This window comes from Balaenoptera borealis (assembly GCF_965194805.1).
Source record: "Balaenoptera borealis genome assembly, chromosome: 18".
NCBI classification, from domain to species: Eukaryota; Metazoa; Chordata; class Mammalia; order Artiodactyla; family Balaenopteridae; genus Balaenoptera; species Balaenoptera borealis.
In genome coordinates this window covers 4,469,400-4,488,456 of record NC_138877.1, presented here as the reverse complement: position 1 = coordinate 4,488,456, position 19,057 = coordinate 4,469,400, and the positions used below count along the sequence as shown (strand labels likewise).

The following is a 19,057-nucleotide window of genomic DNA, read 5'->3' as shown; positions in this document are numbered from 1 at the left end:
AAGAATCTCCAACCACTTGACCAAGAACCACCACACTTCCCAATGAGAGTGAGGTCAATTAATATTTACAACACAGGACTCCTGGATGGCTACCCAGGTTAAGGTGTTATCACAAAACACTACACCAAGGGGCTTAATGGATCTCCTGTAACAAAGTAAAAAGAAAATGACAGCCAGAATGAAGGCTGCGGTTACCACATCACGGGCATCCTGCAGACTCCCAAGGTCACAGAGGCATTTTAAACATAGAGGCATTTTAAAACATTTTATTAAATGTTTAGCAAGAGACACTATTATATGTTACTCTTCTAAAATGTAGTTTTCTTCTGAAATCATGTTAATCAGCTTTGAATCTTGGCGTCATGAGAGTCACCCTCCAAAAACATCTTGTGACCATTAAGTTCCAGCCACAACAGAGACTCACTGAAAAGGCTAATTTTAGTAGCTAGAAAACACCCAGATGGCACAGGATATTTCTTCTCAATCTTCCATTTATCACTAGTAACAATCAAATCACCACGCCATTCTCAAACCCCACCGACCCCATACTCCAGCGAGGCAAACACTCCTTGCTCTTGTTAACCTAAAAGCAGCAACTTTCAGCCTCAGAACCCACCCAGAATGGTTCCCAGCCCCCAGGCTACCACTTCTTATATTTAGGGCTAATCACAAACCCAAACTCTTTCCACCAAAAATGTCAGAAGTGAGAATTTCAAGTTAAAAAAAAAAAATCTTTAAAAGATTGCATTGAGATAAAGAGAACAACAGAAGACCAGGGGAAAATGTTTCTTTACTTGGATTCAGAAACTAGAAAATGATTTGAAATTTCAGAAATATCCATCAGAGGCAATGAATTTCCCAGCTCTGAACTGACACAGGGAACGGCTTCTAGAAGATGCAGCAACAGAGGAAACATGCACCCGTTCTAGGAAAGCCCACTGCACCACTTACATGACATGGACATGGCTTGTGTCTTAACACAAACTTTATACCAAAATCAACACTAGCAATGAATTACAGGTCTCCAAACCAGTACTTCCTGGCATATCTTTAAAATTAGTTATTACCTCTTTCCACATAATGGTATGCCACATACCATTCCTTAACACTGAAAAAGAAAAACAAAACAAGTATCGGTTAATACTGATGATAATCAACATAAAAGCAGCTTTCCAAAATCCAAAAGGCTCCTTTTAAAATTCCACTGATTAATTCCAACATACCATACCCTTAGACATAAACGTGTAACATAATCACTACCCAAAACGGAGCCCCAACTATGTACTTATGTACCATATATAGAGGAATGCACATAAATATTCATGTTTGCAAATAAGTTACATCTATTCATATTTAGCCCATATGAAGAAAATAATCACTGCATTTACAAGATTCACCAAAACACACACACTCACATAAACACACCGCCCCCCACCCCTGCATTAACACAGAGCTACCGTTCTAGAAATGCAACAATAAGTAGATAGAGGTAGGGGGCAATTATAAACCAAGGCTATGAATGCTTTGACTTTTATGGACATAAAATATGTCTAGCTCCTGAAAATTAAAACCTTTTCTAAAACTCTAAAATACACAAATCCTGTTCAGATCTTCATTACCAGGACTCACCTTTTGTTGGATGTGTTTGTCATTTTGCTGTTTTTAAAGTATTTTATAGATTTCCCTCAATTATTTATTTATTTATTTGTTTATTTTTGGCTGCATTGGGTCTTCATTGCTGCGTGCGGGCTTTCTCTAGTTGCGGCGAGCGGGGGCTACTCTTCGTTGCGGTGTGCACGCTTCTCATTGCGGTGGCTTCTCTTGTTGCAGAGCACGGGCTCTAGGTGCGCGGACTTCAGTAGTTGTGGCACGTGGGCTCAGTAGTTGTGGCTCACGGGCTCTAGAGCGCAGGCTCAGTAGTTGTGGCGCACGGGCTTAGTTGCTCCGCGGCATGTGGGATCTTCCCGGACCAGGGCTCAAACCCGTGTCCCCTGCATTGGCAGGCGGGCTCTTAAGCACTGCACGACCAGGGAAGTCCCAGATTTCCCTCAATTTATCTCAACACCATTAATTACTTATTTAAAATTCTTTAACTGCAAGTCTTGTTCTTAAGTTTTCTAGTGGAAAAAATGAGACAGCCTGGGGTCTTACCTATCGTTTTCTTTTTGTTAACTGCATTGTCTGCCTTATGTCGCTTCTGTTACAGAAAGAAAAAAAGGTGTTAGTTTCAAAAGTTCCAGTTGAATAACTGAAACAGCAAACAATAAGATCCAGCAAAAACAAGACAAGGAAATCAACTGGCACTACACTAATGTCCTAAAATTCAGCTCAATGGTCGTGATCCAGCGTCACTCGCTAAATTCAGAGACTAACACCGTAAATGTAGATGCAGTTTAAATGCTTATATTTTGGTTACAGCAAGGGAAAAACACTTTGAAGTATAAAACTTTCTACTCCTTGATTGTTTTAGATTGAACTAAAAGAATTATTCTGTAAGATTAACTAACAACAAACAACTGAACTCATTTTATTGATAAAGAACTTTGGGGGCAAAGTACCTTTGCTTTGATTTGTACTGCATTTATTCATTTACCTATTCCCAGAAAAATGTGCATGCATGTATGAGAGAGGGAGACAGACGGAAAGGAAGGGGAGAAGCAAGAGCCTGAAAAGAGGACAGAGAGAAAACAGGAAAGAGCATGAATATGGCTGTAGCCAATGAATTTGGAGATGCACTGAAGCAAGTATAAGGCAGGAGGAGATTCTTGTAAAGTAACCTCAATGCTGCTACACTAGACAGCAATTCAGTCCTCCATTTGCTACCCAGACTAGCACGCTCTCAAGAAGGATGTAAGGAACATCAGCAATAAAAATCAAAGCGGGTCCATAAACCTAACATCAGGAAATACAGATTGAACTACTTCCGTTTCACTGTAGAGTTGACACTGTGTGTACACATTCTGTCCCCAAAAATACCATCATGAAACTTGAGAGCCTAGTTAGCCTATAGACCAATTTTTCTGTCTTAAAAAATCCAAAGCAGCAAATAAGTTGTAAGTTACAGTCAATAAATGTTTTTTTTTAATCTGAAAGCAAAAACTTACAAAATCTTCTACAATCTCTTTGATGCCTGCGATTGTTAAAATAATGATCAATGGCACCAGGGTGGTATATCTTCCTGTTGGAGAAACATCTGGAATTTGCTGTAAGATAAAGAGACCAAAAGCGGGAAGTTGGCAAATTAAAACCCTCTCCGAGAAAAAGAAAATATGGCACACACCCCTCACTCCTCTGCAGTTCTGTTGCATTCATTTCTGTTACAAAGTGATTACCTTATTTTAAGAACTAGCTAAGTCTGTTACATATTTTTAAAATTCTACCCAATGTCGTTTTGTGTTTGGATCAGAAAAAAGGGTTAGAAGTAGGATCCCACAGTCTTCTTTCAGTGCCTCTTTTCGTAACTGCAATTATCCTTAAGCAAAGAAGGATACACCTAAAGAAGTCTCCCTTTATGCAAAGATCCCATTTGTTCAAGCAAACAGTAATCGGATGAAGGGGGCACACTTCATTCAAGTCTGATGACCCTTTCTCGGTTAAGTGACCTTTTAGCAAGATCTTATTTTGCATACAATTAAAGTTATGAATTTTAAGTAACTTTTAAAAAAATGTCACCTGTAATAAGGCAATGAAGAGGAAGAAGGCATTGGCAGCTCTCCTGATCTGCTCGTACAAGAATCGAGGTAGAAACGTCAACACGCTGTACTTGGCCGTACTGTGAGGACAAAGGAAAACGCTGCTATCAGTTATGGATGTAAATTCTAAAAAACAGGAAAACAAAGTTTCCAAAATTACACATGTGATTGTAAAAACAAAATATTTCAAAACTCAGAACAAGAACATTGCTGTGCTGGCCCTCACCTACAAAGCTTTGTCTTGTAAAAAGACACCTTTCCTAAGAAAATCTTCTAATGTGACCTTTGTTTTCAAACTTTGATACATACGTGTTCATTTAGTGTCACACGGTGTAACCAGGGAAATGTACCCACCTTCTAGGAGCCTTGTGCTATGAACACACTAAGCATATAAACGATATTTGTAAAGATAAATATACGTATCAAAGATCACAAAACAGAAAGAGGCACATGTTCCCAAAGCAGTAACATATGAACACAGAGAGAGGTGAAGCATCTACCTAGTAACTCACACAAATCAAGGTAGAATTGTTACCCCAGGATTGGTGATGCACTACAATTCTTATCACAAAGCCGCTGATTCAACATAGAACGTCAACTCTATCAAGCGTGCCCTGGTAACAGGCGTGTGATTAACAGTTCAATGTGTCCCTTTGGCTACTCAACACAGATATTTTATGCTCAACCACACCTGAATGAACCCCCCTTCCACACATCCTTCATTCAGCCACGTTCACTCACACTCCACTTCCACGTGAGACATCCCCTCCTTCCACACCCTGTCTCCAGGGCTAAACGGTCCTTTCCATCTTGCTGTCCCATGAAGTTTGGTCCAATTCGCAAAGGCTCTTCTTCCTCCAAGTCACAGGGTGGTGTTTACACCTCCATAACATAGTCTCTGCTTTGCTCTGTATTATATTTATGTACCCCCAGAATAGATTATGGGAACAGTATGAATGTTTACTTTGTTAAAAAAAAGAAATAACAGACCCAAAATGGAGTCACTTGTGCTCAGCCCACATCATCAAACCGAGACTCAATGCCTGACCTAATTGCAGCTTCAGCCTGTTCCAGGAATCTAATCTTAACCAGTCAGTCTGGAATCACCTGGTCAGCACTAGGGAGGTTATCGGCCTGATACACCCCAAAGGAATGTGACTTTGCCCCAAACAATTGACTCTTTGCTAGTAACTTCCTTGTCCCACTGCTTTTTGCCTATAAAAGTCTTCCACTTTGTGCAACTCCTCAGAGCTACTTTATCTGCTCGAGGGGAAGCTGCCCGACTCACGAATCACTGAGTAAAGCCAATAAGATCTCTAAAATTTACTCAGCTGAATTTTTTTTTTAATTTATTTATTTTTATTTATTTATTTATTTATTTATTTATTTATTTTTGGCTGTGTTGGGTCTTCGTTTCTGTGCGAGGGCTTTCTCTAGTTGCGGCAAGCGGGGGCCACTCTTCATCGTGGTGCACGGGCCTTTCACTGTCGTGGCCTCTCTTGTTGCGGAGCACAGGCTCCAGACGCGCAGGCTCAGTAGTTGTGGCTCACGGGCCTAGTTGCTCCGCGGCACGTGGGATCTTCCCAGACCAGGGCTCGAACCCGTGTCCCCTGCACTGGCAGGCAGACTCTCAACCACTGCGCCACCAGGGAAGCCCTGAATTTTTTTTTTTTTTAAACAACTTCAACTTCGTATGTTCCTAGCACATAGCAGATAATCAACGAACAGTGAAATAATGGAAAGGCATAAACTGGGGACCTGAGGGATAAAACGAACCACACCTCCTTTAGCTGCTCAAAGGCTCATCCATAAAGGTACCTGCCAAGTCTTATCTCACCTTCTGAAGCCACCTCTTACCTGAAGTACAGTCTTGAGAGATTTTCTGGGTTTAAAATACACATTAATTAGAAGCACCAAATAGAAGAGCCAAGAGCTCAGAAGACAGAGCCCCTGAGGCACATGTACTTCTATAAGAACTGACGGTGACCAAACCTGGAATGACAGAATGAAATGCCAAAACTGACAACTCAGGCCTCCCTGGCGGCGCAGTGGTTAAGAATCCACCTGCCAGTGCAGGTGACATGGGTTCGAGCCCTGGTCTGGGAAGATCCCACATGCCGCGGAGCAACTAAGCCCGTGCACCATAACTACTGAGCCTGCGTGCCACAACTACTGAAGCCCACGTGCCTAGAGCCCGTGCTCCGCAACAGTAGAAGCCATGGCAATGAGAAGCCCGTGCACCGCAACGAAGAGTAGCCCCCCCCCCTCGCCGCAACTAGAGAAAACCGCACACAGCAACAAAGAACCAAAGCAGCCAAAAATAAATAAATAAAATAAATAAATTTATTTTAAAAAAACCTGACAACTCAAAACACACAGCAGCCTGAGGCCATATGATGGGGGGGTGGGGAAGGAATGGGATGGGATCGATAGCTCCATGTACCATTTGTGGCCACTGCTGCAGGGAAGATCTGGTATCACAGCCTGGCGTTTTGCAATACACAATGATTAAGAGTCATCCTTAAGACAGAATTATTTCTAGTCTTCTTCTGAAGGCGCTGTGATACTGTGATTTATCACAAGAAACATATATTTGGTCTTCTATTTGGTTACTGGCACAGAGCTCCTAAAACCCTTGGGATCTCTGTTGTGTTGCGAGCAGTAAAGGTATCTTTTGTTATGTCAATGAGGTGACTCACGGAAAGCCCCTAGGTAACCTAAGGATGGGGGCTGGGTGCCAGGGGAACCAACCACATGATTGGACGGTTGAAACTTTTAGTCCCACCCCCTCCTAAGAGAAAAGGAGGGGCTGGAGATTTCAATCACCACCAGCCAATGATTCTATCAATCACGTGTTTGTAATGAAGACTCCATAAAAAACCAAAAGGACCGGTTTGGAGAACTGAAGACCCAAGGGAAGATCTGATGTTGCCATTTAAGTCTATAGCCCATCTGCTGGCAGAATTCCTTCTTCCTCAGGGAGGTCAGTCTTTGTTCATTAAGGCCTTCACCTGATGGATGAGGCCCACCCACATTATGGTGGGCAATGTGCTTTACTCAAAGCCCACCAATTTATTGATAAATGTTAATCTCATCCAAAAGGCACCTTAAGAGAAACACCTAGAGTAATGTTTGACCAAATATCCAGGCACCCTGGCCCAGCCAAATTGACACATAAGATTAACCGTTGCATGCATATTCAGTGGGTCTGGAATGGGTCTGAGATTCTGCATTTGTAATGAGTTCCCAGGTGAGACCAATGCTGCTGGTCTGAGGACCACACTTTGAGTGGCAGCTACCCCTGAGGAGGTAGATGTGTTCAAGTCACCCGTTTGAGTTCAATCCAGCTGAACGGTATAAAATGTAACTGGATGGGAGGCATTTACCATCACTTCCGCAGGGGAAAGAAAATTTATAGGATGAAAGGGGTGAATGAAGAGCTTCCCAGCAGAAGAGTTTGTTCACCAGCTGAATTCATTGCCCCAGAAGATTCCCCCTCAACCTGCATGTGTCAGCCTCCCTGATGGCCTGGCCAGGCATTGGCTGCAAGCAAATCTCAGGCATTTAGTGAGTCTGTAGGGCCAGGGGCACGGGGAAAAATGACCAGGAGAAAACAGAACTGTTTCCCATGGTTCACCCAGCTTCCCTCTAAATATCTGTTAGATCACTGTTTCCCAAAATCGGGTGACATGAAGAATGACCAGGGGCTTGTCAAAAATCCATTCATCCATCCATCCTTCCACAGGTATTTACTGAGCCGTATCTATGTACCAGGCACCGTGCCCGGAACTGCAGGGAATCAAAGGGTCACAAATGCATTATCTCAAGGGAATTACAGTCTAGAGACAAAATGACACTTTAAAACCAAATAAAATATGTGGCAGGATAGACAGTGAAGAATACCGTGGAGGAAAACAGACCAGAGATGGAGGACACAGAAGGGGACACTGGGGGGTGAGGGGGGGGGCGGGAGCAGGGGAAGAAGTTATTTTCAACGGTGATCAGGGAATGTGTCACTTAGAAGGTGACCTGTGAGCAAAGGCCTAAGGGAGGTGACGAAGCAGGAAGCAGCCACGTGGATGCACAGGGAAGAGCTCTGCAGAGAGAGGGAACAGCACGCACGAAAACGCTGAGCGGGGGGGGGGGGGGGGGGGGCAGCCGCCGTCCCTCCTGCTGGAGGCGCAGGGAGGGGACCGGGGGCGGAGCGATGGGGTGACTCAGGCCCTGCAGCTCATGCCCACACTGGCCTTTCTGTCTTCAGGAGACAGGAAGCCTCTGCAGGATTCCGAGGATAAGACAAGGTCTGACGACAATATCAACCTGCAAACCTCTCTCCGGGGGACCTGACCCAGCAAGGAAGGAACCTGGCTACGTGTGTGGTGGACACGTTCCTCGTGGAAACTCCTAGGATCTGGCGAGTACGGGAAACAAGCATCAGAAAATAGGGCCTGGAGACACGTGGGTCAGGGGCTCCCTGCCCGTCACAACAAAAGCTCTCCCAGGATCTGACCTCCGGAGGGCAGCCCCGGAACCAAGCCCGGGATGACGTCTGAGTGCAATTTTCCAGCTGGGAGAAAAGATCCACGTTGATGGCTGTTCCCCAAAGGCAAATCTAACAATGCAGTAGCTGCTCAGAGAGTAACTTCTCCGGATCACAAGCCCCCGGAAACCCAGGAACCAAACTAGCTTAACACTCACCTTCCGGATGTGAACAGTAATCCACACTGGGGTGTTTGTTTTCCTTCTCTGGCCTCACAGGGACAAATACATTTCTCGTACGTGCCCAAGGTAGCCTAAGCATTCAGTGTTTACTGGAAGACTGGGGGGCCCCTTTAAACCCCTTCACAGAAGCTACTCTGTGAGCTGACCAGTGGCTCCATGACCCTGTTCTGGGAACCGTCTCTCTCCCAGCTCCCTGCAGGAGACTTTCCACCTTTCTGCTCTCACATGTTCACTCAGCAAGGAGTTCTGGATTATTGAAGGTAGAAGACACGGCCTAAGACGGCCATTCGTGTCCTCATAAACAGCTGAATTCATTTATCCCTTAAGAGTACATTACACACTAACCCCTAAGAAAGACCAAGAGCCAGGAGACCAGTATATACAAAGCCCCCAGGGGACCCCCCGCCACTCCCGTTGACAACGGGCCTCACCGCACACCTGGGACTCGCCCAGGAGGACGTCCTGGTCCTCTCCCCTGCCGTGGACTCCTGATGCATCGTCAGTCACCCCTCCCAAATTATCTTCTGGAAATCTTGAACGCAAAAATCCCTGCTGATCACCACGGCCCGTCCATGTCAAGATAGGACCACCTCCCTAGAAAGTTTTACTTCATTTTACTGAACTACTGAAATTTCACCAGTTACAAAGAACAGATTAATAAGCTCATTTCCAAACGTGGACGTGTTTATTTTCAACACTTTTCCACTTTCTTTGTCTACAGCGGGAAAAGATGTGCTAGATACTGCCTGGCCTCATAACCTGTTCCCAGAATGCAGTCACTGGACCCGGACCAGTACTGATAGTGCTGTAATTACTTGTAGCGCTTTATTACAGATCGTGCGGGCTGAAAAATCAGCCTATTCTTTGCAATACACATCCAATGAGAAACATGGGTTGAGCCCTAATCAATCAGCTTATAAATATACCTTTGAACGTAAGTTCATAAATTAGACACCCTTATAATTCCCATTAAACAGCATGAGAGTCCTGTTCCTATCACATTTCTAATTTGGTTTTTTTTAACTCAATACATTATTCAGTGAATAGCTTTGGACACAAGGCAATTTATTTCACAGAGAAACGTGGGCTGAAAAGAAGATAACAGAGAGAAGGCAACATTTCGAGCACGGAGCTTGCTGCCAGGCAAATCTTTCAGGGAAGAAAACTCTTAGGCAAGCAGTTCCGAAAGCCAGACATTAGATATGCCTATGGCTAACATCTTTAAACACGGCACCGTGGAAGAGTAGGTTTGATTCATTTGCTTTATGAAAAAACTTGTGAACTTTATGCTACAAAATCAGAAGAAAAGGAGTTCTGAGACTCTGACTCAATTTTACATGGCAAATCTCAAAGGATCCCTTTCCATGAGATTTCCCATCTTCAGTACAAAGAAACAGCAAATACCTCTTATGAAACTATCTGGCCTAAAGGCAGACAAGTACAGAAGGAGTCACACGGTTCAGGCCCAATCCCACCACTGCCACAAAAGAAAAGCACTACGGGTCAGTCTGCTGAATTACAACACCCTTGGCCCTTCACTGAGAATTCAATATATTCTCTCCAAACCCAGAGAAACAAGCCCTACCAAAAGGGAAGGATTAAGGCTGCCCTAGAAGTCAAAGAAGGTGTGACATGAGTCTGAAAATAAGTTATGGAAGCAGAAGCGCTCAAATCCATCCTGCAGGTCTCTGCCCTCAGTCACAGAGGCAGTGTCGCTGCTGGTCGCAAAGGGAGGTCACCGTGACCGTCCAACAGGTCACTCCCAGCAGGCAGAGCCCAGGAGCGCCAACCATGAGTGACAACTACATGGGAGACCAGCAGAGGTGGAGTCAGGGCTCAGGGCTCACTGGTGTGGCACACACACAAACCTCACTCAGGGCTGGATGTAAAGCAAGTCTGTCTCTCCTTTATCATTTTATTCTTGTCTATTTCTCACATGACTGCCAACCTTCATCCAAGTGTTTAATTTTAATTACAAATTTCCTGTTGGGTTCTGTGCATTTTCCTGCATGCCGGATAAGCTAAGGATGCAGCTGCAGTTCCCAGAAGTGAGCACACCCATGGAGGCGCCTGTCGGAAATTTAACACATAGACATGAGGGGTCTAAGTCTTTAGGTATGGGATTCGACAGCAGTAAAGGCCAATCTCAAGGGCACCTAGCTTCTGACCCCCAATTGTAAAATGGACCCACACATTTATCACTTCTGCCTACTCAGGCACCATTAAAATAGTAGAAAACAGTGTAAAAATATACTGCCACGTTTTAAAAATCTAGGAGCGGAATTATCAGCTAAGGAGTTTCTCCCACCACCCCCCACCCCCAAAATAGACTCCTTTCTGCTTTTGGCAAGAAGGACGTCTCCTTGGCTCTAAGATGCCTTCTGACAATGAGCCATAGCAAAAGAGGGGCCTGGGACCTGAGGAAGGGCCCTGGGCTGTGAGGCAGGCAGCCTGACCTACCAGAGAAGACAGGTCAGCCCATTTTCAAGAGAGTAGAGGGTCACTGCATTTGTTGGGGTTCCCCCAGAGAACCAGAACCAACAGGATATATATGTATATGTATGGGCTCACACAAGTCCCAAGATCTGCACTCAGCAAGCCGCAGACCCTGGAGGGCCGACAGTGTAGTTCTAGCTCAGAGGCAGGAAAAAGACGATGTCCCAGCACGAAGCCTGTGAGGAAGGAACAGTTCCCTCTCACTCAGCCTTTTGTTCTATTCAGGCCCTTACCTGATTGGACGAGACCCACCCACACTGGGGAGGGAAATCTGCTTTACTCGGTCCATGAATCGAATGCTCACCACATTCAAAATCACCCTCACAGAAACACCAGAATAATGTTTGACCAAATATCCATCAAGTTGACACATAAATTAACCATCACAGTCACCTATTAGGCAGGATTGACCCTGGAGAGCCTCCTGGAGAGGAAGGAGGTACCTGGGGACAAGGACACTCAGAGCAGCCAGTTTGGGGGCTCATCCCACCACGAGGACACTGGGGCTGGTAAGCACTACTGTGAAACACCTCCTCTAGCTTATTAGTGCCGGGACCCGGCCCTGCCCCGCCCACCAGAGGGCCCAGGACCCAGCCCCGCCCATCAGCCGCGAGCAGCCTCCACACGGCGGGGCCTGGCAACCAACTAGAAGAGCGGCCAGCTGCGCCCACCAGCACACCTACAGTAGTCAGCACCGCCACAGCAGAAGGGCCCATGCAGCCCACATAAAGGGTACCCCTAGAGCACACAGCTCTGGTGACCAGAGGGGAGTGTCCTGCTGGCACCCACAGGACGTCTCCCACCTAAGGCCACTTCCCCAAGATCAGGAAACATAACCAACCTACCTAATACATAGGACTAAAAGCAGAGAATGAGGCAAAATGAGGTGACAGAGGAATATGTCCCCAACAAAGGAACAAGATAAAACCCCAGAAGAACTAACGGAAGTGGAGATAAGCAATCTCCCTGAGAAAGAGTTCAAGGTAATGACCATAAAGATGCTCAAAGAACTCAGAAGAATGGATGAACAGAGTGTGAAGTTAGAAGTTTTTAACAAAGAGAAAATATAAAAAAGAACCAGAGATGAAGAATACAATAACTGAAATGAAAACTACACTAGAAGGAGTCAAAAGATTAGATGATACAGAGGAATGGAACTGTGAACCGGAAGACAGAGCAGTGGAAAGCACTTAAGCTGAAGAGAAAAAAGAGAAAAGAGTTTTGTTTTTAAATTTTTTTTTTTTAATTTTCATCTTATTGATTTATTTTTTGGCTGCATTGGGTCTTCGTTGCTGCGTGTGGGCTTTCTCTAGTTGCAGTGAGCTGGGGCTACTCTTCATTGCGGTACGCAGGCTTCTCACTGTGGTGGCTTCTCTTGTTGTGGAGCACGGGGTCTAGGTGCGTGGGCTCCTGTAGTTGTGGCATGCGGGCTTCAGTAGTTGTGGCTCGCGGGCTTCAGTAGTTGTGGCTCACGGGCTCTAGAGCGCAGGTTCAGTAGTTGTGGCACATGCGTTTAGTTGCTCCGCAGCATGTGGGATCTTCCCGGACCAGGGCTCGAACCCATGTCCCCTGCATTGGCAGGCAGATTCTTATCCACTGCGTCACCAGGAAAGCCCCAAGAAAAGAGCTTTTTAAGAAATGAGAAGAGTTTAAGAGACCTCCAGCACAACACCGAGCATAGTAACATTCTCGTTACAGGAGTCCCAGAAGAGAAGAGAGAAAGAACATATTTGAAGACATAACAGCTGAAAATTTCCCCAACCTGAGAAAAAAAACAGACATCCAAGTCCAGGAAGCAAAGAGTCCCAAACAGGATCAACCCAAAGAGGACCTCACCAAGAAACACTGTAATTAAAACGAGGCAAAAATTAAAGATAAAGAGAGAATATTAAAAGCAGCAAGGGAAAAGCAACAAGTTACATACAAGGGAACTCCCACAAGGCTATCAGCTGACTTTTTAAGCAGAAACCCTGCAGGCCAGAAGGGGGCGACACGACATACTTAAAGTGATGAAATGGAAAAACCTACAACCAAGACTACTCTCCAGCAAGGCTTCATTCAGATTTGATAGAGAAATCAGAAGTTTTACAGACAAGCAAAAGCTAAAAGAGTTCAGCATGACCAAACTAACTTTATAAGAAACGTTAAAAGGAACTTCTCTGAGTGGAAAAGGCCACAACTAGAACTATGAAAGTTACAAAAGAAAAAATACCATTGGTAAAAGCAAATATACAGTAAAGGTAGCAAATCAACCATATATAAAGCTAGGAGGGTTAAAAACAAAAGTAGTAATATCTATATCCACAATAATTATGCACAAAAAGACGTAAAATATGACGTCAAAAACAGTACACCTTAAACAGTATTATACGTCAATTATATCTCAGTAAAGCTGCAAGGAAAAATAAATAAAAACACTTTTAAGAATAATAAAACATAACAAGAGGTTGCAAAATATAAATACAGTGTTCTGATGGAAAAAATAAGAATTGATATATAAAAAAAAAAAGTTCCAGTAGAAAAATGAGACAGGAAAAATAAGTTATACTAGAAAGGAGACAAACATGATATACTACTTCACTAATTCATCCTGAAGTAAATAAGTTAAATCTTCACCTATAAGAGAATTCAGAGAGATCTCTTCTAAACCTAACTTAGAAATACAGTGGAAACCACCGAAAGAATTAAAAGCAGTGGTTGCCTTTGGTGGGACAGAACCAGAATGAGAGAGATAGGGCTGGAAGCTACTGATTTTCATGATAAGCTTCCACAGTATTTGAACTTTTCACCACCTTCATGTATTATTTTAATACATATTTTAAATAAAAATTAATAGTACCAGATGTAACTGTCAAGGGGCCATCAGTTCTTGGATGTTTAGCTAATTTCAAGAATGGTTGTATATAAGGAGCTGTTTATTAGAACATGAAATTAGGCTGAAGACCTAGTTTATTCGTATACTACTTCCCACCACAAAATGAGATAGCTACACTCATATCTGATAGTAACCCCTACGATCACCTCCTTCTGCCAGCAGCAGCTGGGCCCCGGGTCACGGATACAAGGAAGGGGATTTTAACCTGCCCTCCATGAGTCTAACGAGAAGCAGACGTCAGCCTGGCACCCAGAGTACAAAGCGTTTACACGCTCGTTGCTTTGAGAGCAGTCTGGCTTTCAGGATGGGAGTCTTAGCCCTGTAACTCAGCCCACGGGAGAAATGAGAGTAAAGTTCCTCCCCCTTAAATGGACGTCACTTTATTATGTAGCGTATTTAGCTCTTATTCAGTTCTCTTGCTTCCTTTCATCCTCTGCTAAATTCCTAGAACATCTTTCTTCTTCTCATCAAACCACATCCTTCTCTTCTGAGCCAACAGCCCAAGGGGTCACCTTCTCTGCAAGCTTTTCTCTATTCACGTCTACCCAGCGCACAATCATTTCAACTGCGTGTGTGAGTATGAGTGTGGGCGGGGGTGAAGGGTAGGGGAAGGGGCGCAGGGAAAGCAATTCTCTCTCCTCTGACCGGTGAGCTCTAGGTTGGCCACATCAAATAAGTATTCCCTTAACCCACTGTGCTTGCCTTGCAGGTGGCGAGCCCAGAGCACACCTCAGACCAGCGGCACAGCGCCCTCTGCTGGCCGGTCATCATCACAGTGTTTCTGCCAGGTAGACCTCACTGCCCCATCCAGCCTGAGCCAGACCACGGCCCTCAGTCGTTCTCCAACAGAAGCTTCAATTCACCCCATGTTCAAAGGGTTCAAAAACCTGGGGGGGCCGGGAGGGGAACAAAACGCGCCAACCAGGAAGCCTGAGCTGTGAGCTCAGATCAAGGTCCGCACAACATGAAACTGTGTTAGAATGTGGCTACAGGAAGCAGGAAAATGATGGCAAGATATAAAAATACGGTGGGATGCACATATGGCCACCTCACCTTTCATAAAGGAGGCAAGGATATACAATGGAGAAAAGACAGCCTCTTCAGTATGTGGTGCTGGGAAAACTGGACAGCTACATGCAAAAGAATGAATTAGAGCACTCCCTAACACCATACACAAAAATAAACTCACAATGGATTAAAGACCTAAATGTAAGTCCAGACACTATCAAACTCTTAGAGGAAAACATAGGCAGAACACTCTATGACATAAATCACTGCAAGATCCTTCCTGACTCACCTCCTAGAGAAATGGAAATAAAACAAAAAATAAACAAATGGGACCTAATGAAACTTAAAAGCTTTTGCACAGCAAAGGAAACCATAAACAAGATGAAAAGACAACTCTCAGAATGGGAGAAAATATTTGCAAACGAAGCAACTGACAAAGGATTAATCTCCAAAATATACAAGCAGCTCAGGCAGTTCAATATCAAAAACACAAACAACCCAATCCAAAAATGGGCAGAAGACCTAAATAGACATTTCTCCAAAGAAGATATACAGATTGCCAGCAAACACATGAAAGGATGCTCAACATCATTAATCATTAGAGAAATGCAAATCAAAACTACAATGAGGTATCATCTCACAAAGTCAGAATGGCCATCATCAAAAAATCTACAAACAATAAATGCCGGAGAGGGTGTGGAGAAAAGGGAACCCTCTTGCACTGTTGGTGGGAATGTAAGTTGATACAGCCACTATGGAGAACAGTGTGGAGGTTCCTTAAAAAACTAAAAGTAGAATTACCATATGACGCAGCAATCCCACTACTGGGCATATACCCTGAGAAAAGCATAATTCAAAAAGAGTCATGTACCACAATGTTCATTGCAGCTCTATTTACAATAGCCAGGACATGGAAGCAACCTAAGTGTCCACTGACAGATGAATGGATAAAGAAGATGTGGCACATATATACAATGGAATATTACTCAGCCCTAAAAAGAAACGAAATTGAGTTATTTGTAGTGAGGTAGATGGACCTAGAGTCTATCATACAGAGTGAAGTAAGTCAGAAAGAGAAAAACAAATACCGTATGCTAACACATATATATGGAATTAAAAAAAAAAAAGGTTCTGAAGAACCTAGGGGCAGGACAGGAATAAAGACACAGACATAGAGAATGGACTTGAGGATATGGGGAGGGGGAAGGGTAAGCTGGGATGAAGTGAGAGAGTGGCATGGACATATACACTACCAAACGTAAAGCAGATAGCTAGTGGGAAGCAGCCGCATAGCACAGGGAGATCAGCTCGGTGCTTTGTGACCACCTAGAGGGGTGGGATAGGGAGAGTGGGAGGGAGACGCAAGACGGAGGAGATATGGGGATATATGTATATGTATAGCTGATTCACTTTGTTATAAAGCAGAAACTAACACAGTATTGTGAAGCAATTATACTCCAATAAAGATGTTAAGAAAAAATAGGGTGGGAGACAAGGGACGCCAGCCTCCATCCTCGCTTCCAGGTCTCTCTCTCTCTCTCTCTCTCTCTCTCAGCCCTCCATCAACCTTTGCAAAAGCAAATCCCGTCGCTTCTTAAAACCAAGTTGAACCTCTTGTCAACGTCTTAACCACTGGGCAATCCTGAGGTCATGAGACACTTTGGCCTCTTCTGAACTAAGAGGAGTTGGGAACCACCCTCCAGGGAGGAGGAGGCTGACGACGGGACCATTCTCAGCTCCCCATTCCTGTTCCGTTTACCCAAATCCGATCCTTGTAGTCCTTACGAACCAACACACCAGGACAGCCGGGCTCACAAGCTGTCAGGGAGGGAGATGCCAGCCAAGGGGAGAGCTGAGCAAACACCCAACTTGGGTCAGGAAGGGGGATCCTGCATGGATGGAGGTGACGCTGGGACAAGACGACAGTCATCTCAGGGACACCACCAAGCAAAGAGCCGCCAGGGGACATGAGGGGCAGGGGGAGCTCACAAGTGAAGCCCAAGGACATCGCTGTGACAAAGGAAACCACCGGAGCATCACACTTACTCGCTGCTGGATGGATGTGGATGGAAGGTGTCCGAAAGAATAAATGGGAAGAGAGTGGTGACTGTGTTTGCGAACAGTTATAAAAATGTCAGAAGCTTCCATTCACTTTTTATCCTTCATCACAGAGATGAAGGTCCTGTGACTATCAGAAAAACAAAGCTCTTCTAAAAACCCACAGATACCAGGGTCCCTGCCCCTCCAAAAGCGAAAACAAAGAAACAGAACACAGGCTGCGTCCCCTCTCTTCTCGCCTCTCGCCATACCTGCCTCCTCCCTCACCGTCTCTGCCAAACCAGCCTCCATACCTTCTCTGCTGCGGCAGCGGTTGGGCTCCCAGGAAACCTAATAAAATATTTATGCGTGTTTCAATCCTCTGCAGTGGCAGGAAGGTCAAAGCCCCCCCACCAGGCACAAAGCTCCCCTCGGAACAGTCTGCAGCACACACAGAAGTCACTGCGGCCAATCCAGGCTGATCTCTCTACTTCACTGGGGTTTTTCGTTTCCCCAAAGGTTTAAAAAACACTAACACGTGTTGTTACTCAAGGAAGCAAAGCCCAGCGGGCCCTCCACTGTGGCGCAGTGACCCACATGTGGCTCCCTGGGTTCTCTGGGCCACGGGGCGGGGGGGGGGGGTCGGCTCCCTCCCCCAACCACCAGGTCGCTGCTCCTGTCCCTCCCCCCTCCTCTAACCATCCCCCCACCAGCCTCGCTCCTTCCCTCTGAAGCTGTGCCCCTCCCCCTGCCGTGGGGAAAACAGGACTTGATTCACCTTGACCCCCAGCTCACTAGCTGCTCCTTGGGCCTCAGCCCTTCCCATCCTCTTAGGAAGGGATGGTTCTCCTGTCTGCGTCCAAGTCCACGGGCTGCCCCTTAACCCCGGGCACCTCCACCAGGCTCTCGTACCATCTGACGGTCCGATACCTCAGCCTTCCCACCCCCTTCACTGCTGACCCCTCAACCTTTAAACATGCTCACGACTCTTCCTGGCAAGATCTATTTTTATATAAAATCACGCCCGAGCTTCTCCCCTTCACCAGCCTCTCTCTCTTCATTGACTTATCTCTGCGGAAGGGTCCCTACACAACACCCTCCTCAAAGGGCCGTCCTTGGCTTCTGTACCCTCCTCCCTGGGTACCATGTCCCCTCCCTCGCTGAGGGGCCCTTAGACAGGACCCTCTTGTTCAACATCCCCAAGCGCCTTGTCCGCTCACTTCCATATCTCACATCGCCACCAGTGTGTGCACGGTCACCAAATCCACCTCCAGCCTTGACCTCTACCACAAGCCCTCCCTGGACCAATATCTTTACCTCTGGATAACACCTGCCTGCCCATCCCAGACTTGCAAGGTCAGTGTGATCCAAACCGATGGCTCCGCCTCCCGTTTCCCATTTGGTTAGTGATTCTATGATGGGTGCCAGCAACCAGGCCCAGGAGTCCAGAAAAAAGCAAGCAAAAATAGGAGATGAAACAAGTGACAACAGAGAGGTCAAGCGCCCCCAGTGAACAGAAGAAGGGGGTGGAATTCTGCGGGGATTCTGTTACTTAGAAAAACTAAGAACAAGTTCACGAGCAACAACACAAAAGTGAACAAAAAGAAAGCAAAGGCTGTACAATTACATCAAAATCAAGTCTACGGCCAAAACAACGAATAAGCATAAGGCCAAAATACCAATTGAAGCCACGTCACCAGCAGCATGGTAAATTCTATGTATTAAGTGACACAGCACAAAGCATGTCAGGCAAAAATCAGGAGCGAGTTGACCCAAAAATCTGTGATAGTCTGGTAATAGCATTAGTCTCCTAACTGGATGGGTGAGAACATAGAAGAATGTAATGTAAAACTCTGGAGCCTACAGAGAATCTATTTCCTCCCAAATGCAGAGGGAGACCTGAGCAAATCTCTCACTCCTAGTCGCAAGGAACGAAGCAACAGGGAATCCGTGACACATTCACAGACCACCTGCAACACCTGCCAACGGGCAAGAGAAACAGGTCCCGCCTGCCTCAGGCACTAAGGACGGCAGGCGTGGGAGCTGCAACAGGAACTGGTCAACAGGTCAACTGAACCTGTTCCCCCAAGCCAGGCCACGGGCTCAGGATACAGTCACCACAGGATTTCACAGCCAGAACAGACCTTGAAAGATCTACTTTGAGCCCCTCATTTTACACAACAGGAAACCTAGGCCTGGAAGACAGGATGCTATGGCCAAATACAGC

General features: G+C 45.5%; 1 protein-coding gene across 3 annotated transcripts in view; it reads right to left on the bottom strand.

The window, feature by feature from the left end:
* Window positions 1–19,057, bottom strand: part of LOC309615431 (phospholipid-transporting ATPase IB) — a 537,980-nt gene that overhangs the window by 410,563 nt on the left and 108,360 nt on the right. For all 3 annotated transcript variants that reach the window (XM_082365034.1, XM_082365032.1, XM_082365033.1), the window contains exons 3-6: window positions 3,673–3,772; window positions 3,105–3,203; window positions 2,152–2,197; window positions 1,068–1,108 (exon numbers count right to left, since the gene is read on the bottom strand). In XM_082365034.1, the coding sequence (XP_082221160.1) occupies window positions 1,068–1,108; window positions 2,152–2,197; window positions 3,105–3,203; window positions 3,673–3,772 (286 nt within the window). The remainder of the gene's footprint in view (window positions 1–1,067; window positions 1,109–2,151; window positions 2,198–3,104; window positions 3,204–3,672; window positions 3,773–19,057) is intronic.